This window comes from Olea europaea, chromosome 12, assembly GCF_002742605.1.
Source record: "Olea europaea var. sylvestris chromosome 12, O_europaea_v1, whole genome shotgun sequence".
Taxonomy (NCBI): Eukaryota; Viridiplantae; Streptophyta; class Magnoliopsida; order Lamiales; family Oleaceae; genus Olea; species Olea europaea.
The window spans coordinates 22,572,597-22,580,066 of NC_036248.1; the positions used below are offsets into that span (position 1 = coordinate 22,572,597).

At 35.5% G+C, this 7,470-nt stretch overlaps 1 protein-coding gene across 1 annotated transcript; it reads right to left on the reverse strand.

Annotated features, from left to right (window-relative positions):
- Window positions 1-4,279: 4,279 nt before the first annotated feature.
- Window positions 4,280-4,825, reverse strand: LOC111406787. Its single transcript, XM_023036162.1, has one exon. It carries the CDS (start codon window positions 4,823-4,825, stop codon window positions 4,280-4,282), a length of 546 nt encoding a protein of 181 aa, XP_022891930.1.
- Between the last annotated feature and the right edge of the window lie 2,645 nt (window positions 4,826-7,470).

Below are 7,470 nucleotides of genomic sequence, written 5' to 3' on the forward strand. Positions count from 1 at the left end.
TCTAATCTAAAAAGCATTGTAAGAGTGAGTATTTTGAAAACACTCAGTAAAAATACGTGCATATTCTTATAACATAATATAAACATAATATGGCATAACATAGCGACATGTCTTAAATTTAGAGCAAACTGGTCGCGATTCCAACAGCTCAAGGAATTTCTTAAGAATTTCCATATCTCGTAGGATTTAATTATATTGACCCAAAGGTTCACCCCGTAGGATTTAACTTCTTTTCTTTGATCTGACGGTCCATCCCGAAGGATTTAACATATAATTCGACCCGAAGGCCTCATAGTATTTTATGCCAAATTTACATAAATATCAAGGATAAGAATTTACCACTTGCACCATGTATTCTTACCTCAATTTGATATCCAAGAATTTATTTGAAAATGACTTCTGAAAATATAAATATACTACTACTCGAATTCTAAAAATATTAGTAGCGCGAAATATGTATAATATTATTGTCGTAGAAGGAAAATCATTCCCATCTCGTATATATATAATTTTTTCGCCACACACGTAACTTACAAAAATGTTAAAAGGCATCCTCTCATTAATTGAATATTAATGGAATTAGCCACCATGCACGTAACATTAGTACAAAAACGGTTTGTGAATGTGATGATGCTAACAAATGTATTTATTATAAAGGCTAATGGGATAATTAGGTTTAATAACTTTAATTATATTAAAACCTATTCATTTCATACCATTATAATTAGTACACATTTCTAGAAGGAAAATTATTTTATATTATATATTAATAAAATATTAAAAGATAACATATTTCTTTTTACTGGAATTAATCGGATATACCTAGTTTAAAATCATTTTTTTCTTGAGCCCAATTTATTCTCTTTAGCACCAGCTACATAACAAGTATAATATTGATATATTTCATAAATTTTCTATAATCTTTAAATAATCGACCCTAGATAAAAGTTAAAATAAATTTATATAATTAAGACAATAAATCTTTTTTTTTTTTTGCAATTAAATGGGTTAACTTATCATATTAACCTTTATATTTTAATGTGATGACAATGCTAGACATGGGCTATCTCATTCGTAAAACGATCAGTATTGATTTTTCTCCATATGAAAATATAATTAAAAGTCGGGGCGTCATATCCTTTCCCCCTAAAAATAATTTCGTCCTTGAAATTACCTTATTTAGCGGAAAAGCCCAGGATACTTGGCTTTTATTTCTTATTCTTTCTCCCAAGTGGCCTCCTCGACTCCATGATTTTTCCATCGAACCTGAACCAATGCGACTTCTTTATTTCTTAATGCATGTACTTTCCTTTTGATAATCTCCAAAGGGGCCTCTTCGTAAGTTAAATCCTTTTGTACTTCCAAAGATTCATAGCTTATCACATGCTCGGGATTGTGCACATATTTCCTAAGCATTGATACGTAGAATACATTATGCACTGCTGATAGTTTGGGCGGCAATGCTAGGCAGTATGCTACATTTCCAATTCTGTCTAGAATTTCAAAAGGACCTATAAATTGAGGTCTCAACTTTCCCTTCTTGCCAAATCTAAGAACTCCCTTTATTGGTGCTACTTTTAGAAAAACTTTCTCACCGACTTCAAATTCTATTGACTTCCTTCGTTGGTCCGCATAACTTTTCTGTCTATCTTGAGTAGACTTTATTCTATCTCTAATTATGTCAATTGCTTGTACTATCTTTGAAATAATTTCCAGGCCCAAGATTCGTTTTTCTCCAACTTCATCCTAATGAACTGGTGATCTACATCTTCTACCCTAGAGGGCTTCATAAGGAGCCATGTCGATAGTAGCTTGGAAACTGCTATTATATGCAAACTCTACGAATGATAGATGAGACTCCCAACTACCTCCCAAATCTAAGACACATGCTCAGAGCATATCTTCTAAAATTTGATTTGGCCTTTCCGATTGTCCATCAGATTGGGGGTGATATGCAGAGCTAAAATTTAACTTTGTCCCCATAGCACTTTGCATGCTTTTCTAAAATTTAGAAGTAAACCTTGGATCTCGATCTGAGATGATGGAGGCTAAAATTCCAAGCAACCTAACAATTTCCTTAACATATAACTGAGCAAATTGATCCATACTGTATTTCATTCTTACTGGAAGAAAATGAGCTAATTTTGTCAATTGATCCACAATTACCCAGATGGCATCGTGTCCTCTCGTTGACTTTGGAAGACCAACGACAAAATCCATGGCTATCTGCTCCCATTTCCAATCTGAAATTTCTAATGGGTTCAATGGTCCTAATGGTCTTTGATGTTCTACTTTAACTTGCTGACATACAATACACTTTTCAACAAAGAGACCAATCCCCCTTTTCATATTCCTCCACCAGAATATGTCGCGAAGGTCCCGATACATTTTGGTACCGCCGGGATGTGCAGCATACGGGGCATAATGTGCTTTCTCTAATATTTCTTTTCTTATCCCTTCATCTTTTGGTACATCTTTTGCTGTTGCAAAGCCTTTTCTTTTACTCGTACCAACTTCCGATTTGATTTTTCTCAAAAAGGGATCGTTGTCTTGAGCATCCTTGATTCGATCCCTAAGAGTGGGTTGAATCTTTAATGCTGCAATCTTTATAGTAATCTGAGATGGTGGAATGATAACCTCCAGCTTCAATTTATCAAACTCCTTTATCAACTGCAACTGAGCTGTGGGTAAAACTACTAATTGTCCCGCTATCTTTCTACTAAGAGCATCCACGACTACATTAGCTTTACCCGGATGGTAATAGATAGTGCAGTCACAATCCTTAACTAACTCCAACCACCTTCGCTGCCTCATATTCAAATCCTTTTGAGTGAAGAATTATTTCAAACTTTTATGATCCGTATAAATATTGCACCTTACCGTCACCAATTCTAGATCATGTGTAGGGTAATTTTGCTCATGTTGTTTCAGTTGTCTTGAGGCTTATGAGATCATATTTCCATGTTGCATCAGTACACATCCCAATCCCTGTTTAAATGCATCGCTATATATAACAAACCCATCTGAACCCTCTGGTATAGTTAAAACTGGAGCTGTAACCAAATTCTGTTTCAGTTCTTGGAAGCTCTCCTCATACTTCTTAGTCCATTGAAATTTTACACCATTTCTAGTTAGTTGGGTCATTGGTCCGGCTATTTTAGAAAATCCTCCGATGAATCTTCAATAATAACTGGCTAGTCCCAAGAAACTACGAACTTTACCTACATTTATTGGTCTAGGCCAGTTGGTTACTGCTTCAATTTTAGTAGGATCTACTTCTATCCCTTGAGCTGTAACCACATGACCAAGGAAAACTATACGTTCAAGCCAAAATTCACATTTCTTGAATTTGGCATACAATTTTTTCCTCCGTAGTGTCTCCAACACTATCTTGAGTTGTTCTTCATGTTGTTCCTTATTCCTTGAATACACCAAAATGTCATCGATGAATACAATGACAAATTGATCTAAATACTGATGGAATACTCTATTAATCAAATCCATAAATACTGCAGGAGCATTTGTTAATCCAAATGGCATTACGGTGAACTCGTAATGACCATAGTGAGTTCTAAATGCTGTCTTTGAAATGTCATCTGCCTTCACCTTCAACTGATGATAGCCTGACCTCAAATCAATCTTGGAAAGTACTGTTGTGCCTTTTAACTGATTAAAGAGGTCTTCAATCCAAGGAAGGGGATATTTGTTCTTGATCGTCAATTGGTTCAATTCTCTATAATCAATGCACAATCTCATCGATCCATCTTTTTTCTTTACAAACAAAATCGGTGCACCCCAAGGAGATGTACTTGGTCGGATGTAACCTTTATCCAATAATCCCTGTATATGTATCTTTAATTCTTGAAGTTCTTTTGGCACCATCCTGTATAGAGCTTTAGATACTGGAGATGCTCCAGGACAAGGTCAATTGTAAACTCCAATTGCCTATCAGGTGGTACGTCAGGTAAGTCATCAGGGAATACATCAATAAAATCTCATACAATCGGCACATTACCAATAGTAAGTTCTGAACGCTGAGTTCCATGTATACTCACCAGAAATCCCTGGCAAGATCTTTTCTTTAACATCTTTTCTACCTTCATAACTAATACGAGTCGAGGTAAAGATTTAACTCGTACAGCACAAAATCGAAAATCTTCCTCCCTAGGCTTTTGAAAAATTACTTCTTTTTCAAAACATCAAATGGTTGAATGATTGCTTCCCAACCAATCCATTTCCTAGAATGACGTTGAAGTCTTTCATGTCTAGGAGGTATAGATCAGCCTTGCTCAAGATCTTTTTTAGGTGGGTATGCCTTGCAATCTGGGGCAAAATGTCCTTCTTGGCCACATCGATAGTACACATTTTTCCCAAATAGGCACTCTCCTCTATACGCCTTGTTGCATTTAGGGCATCGAGGAATAACTTTATTTGGTTTTCTGGATCCTGATCCTGTATTGGCTTTCTTAAATTGTCCAAATCCTTTCCCTTTATTTGGTCCATTCCACTTTCGTTTACCATAAAATTCATTACTTTTCTCAGTCATCCGATCCATTTCTAGATGATCAGAAATTGATTGAGCTCGCTGAAGCACTTCACTATAGGTAGTTGTACGGTGAGATGCCATGATTCCTCCAATTTCTGGACATAGCCCTAGTTCGAACCTCCTAGCTTTCTTTGGTTCGGTATTCACAAGGTGTGTGGCATACCTAGAAAGTTGTTTAAACTTTCTTTCATATTCATCAAGCGACATATTTCCTTGTTTCAGCTGTAGGAACTCCGCCTCTCTCCGATCCCTCAGTGATTGGAGAAAGTATTTTGTCATTACTTCTTTTTTGAACTGTGCCCAACTCATAACACGTTGTTGTTCTTCTGTTCTAGTGCGTGAAGCAGACTCCCACTAGTGGCTTGCTGCTCCAGCCAGCATAAATTCGGCACATGAGACCTTCTGTGCATCAGTGCATGCCATGTGTTTGTAGATTCATTCCAGCCCTCTTAACCACTCTTCGACTGCCAAAGGGCCTGCCTTGCCATCAAAAGAAAGAGGCTTGCATCAAAGGAACTGCTCCACAATTGATCTTGTGTTGTTGGCGTTGATCGGTCCATTCTGAGATGGTGCTGGTGCTTGATTCCTACCAAGGTCGTGCATCGCCCTCATTAGGTCCCGGAACATAGTTGCTTGGTCTTGTTGTCCTTCCATTTCCTTTAAATCAACAAAATAAACGTTGTCTTAGAAAGGTTGGACAACAAAGTAGCTCAATATGTTCACATGAAACTAACTATTTTTATTAATAATACTCCTTGAAAATAGGATATATAATAGTTCGACAATTTTTTTAATTTCCAGTAACGTAAAAGAAGAAATATCACAGTACAAGAAAATAGAATCTATGTTTTCTAATCCCTATGAATCCTGCGAATCTTAATTGGTGGAGCTTCATCTTCAGAGGAGTCTTCTGCCTCAGGACTGGACTCTATGTCCATCTCAACCAGTGGCTCAGGTTCATGATCATTCTCCAACTCCAACTCAATGTCATCCTCATGTTTCCATTCAGGATCTTTCTCTGGGTCCGATTCAAACTGAGGTTCTGGCACTGGCTCGAGCTCAAACTTAGGCTCAACCTCATCATCAAACTCATTTGTCACCTCATATGTGTTGAAGTCAATCGTGTTTTGATGCTCTGGAGGGTTACCTTCTAGTATCTCATCTCTAACCATGATTCCTATATTTTCCCATTGAGGTGAAAGTGAATGTATGAGGTTATTTACAGCCTCGATATGTGTGATCTCCGGTCCTACATCCACAGTTGCCGTACATCTTTCATAGAGTTCGTGGACATGTTCGACAAGGGAATGAGTTGGATCAATCACGAAATTCTCAAAGGAATGAATGACGGACCTACGGTTCAATGCTGCTCTACAAGCCATGACCTTTCTAGCGGTTTGATAAGTTTTAGCCATGTCTGTTACATAAATATCCAATTATGCTTCATCTTTGTTAGTCAAATTATACATTATGCTCTTCTGCTTTGAATGAAATGACTAATCATCATACTTCATATACGGTAAACAAAATAACAACTTACATAGCATATTTCATTCTGAACTTCATGAGCATTTCTTAAAATCAAGCTTAAATAATTCATAAATCATGCTTGACAGTAGGATTAAACATAATATTTCGTTCATACCTTGGGTTCGTCGAACGGTAGCTGACTGACGAGCGCTAAATGCCATGGGTCTTATTTTAAATACTCGTTTAGTGGAAATCTCATATAGAAGTAAAAATATATAAACTAGTTGACATGTACTCACCATAAGTAGAAATCATTTTCTTAACAAGTTATATTGAAACCACTAGAGTAAAATTATTTCATCTACTTCAGAAATTAATTACCCTTTTTTTTACCAGAAAACTATAATAATTAAACAATGAGCACATATTTTATCAACTTCCTAAATTTGAAGTGGAAGAAGAATCAAAATTCAGTGTCTATCTAATTCGAGAATTAGAAGCAATATTAAAGAATAAATCTAAAAATTTTAGCAACATAGAGAACCAAGATCACCAGGATAATTGTTCGCAAAATATTTCTTTTCGATTTTAAAACCCACCGCAAGTGTACGGTTCGTTAACAAGTAGTAAAATGAATTATGAGTCCAAGTATCGTTCCCACGAAGATTGAATTAGCTCTAATTAGACTAATGTGACCTTAACCGAATCTAATTGAATGAAAAATTGGTTTAAATGTGAAAAGCCCTAATTTTGGAAGAAATCCCCAAATTGAAACCCTAATTGCAAAGAAAACCCTAATTTCAAAATTGAAAACCCTAATTTTGAAATTTCACTAATCTAATGAAATAAACACGCAACTGAAATGTAAATATGCAATTTTAGAACTAATGTATTGAAATGAAATCATTAAGAATTTGAATCCCCAATTGACTATTAAAAACCCTAATTTCACAAATTCAACGAATCGATGAACAAAATGCCAATTCAATGTTCCTAAATTATCCAATACACTCTCTCGATATATATATTGAATCTACTCTTACACACCACCAGCCTATGTTTCTATGGATGATGCAATGTACAAGAATGCATGACTTTTTATGAACATTTTCATGAATTGCATAAGGCATAGAGGTAAGTTTCCATCCCCTATCGGACCCTATGTCGATTTATATTCTATCGAATTTATTCCCCTTCTTTCAAATGCAAAGAATAAATCATCTACAATCACATAATAATTGGCCAAATAATTATGGAAGCATTCAAATCATATAAATCAAACATTTGTCCAATCGAAACTAATGTTGAATTTATGAAATAACGAAAATTTAATTCATCAAAAGGTTCATCAAATCCCTAATGAACAAAAACCCTAGACTATAATCATCATTACAAAATCAAGAAATTGAAAAACGAAATTAAAAGATAATAAGAATACACCCGTATGGAATTTC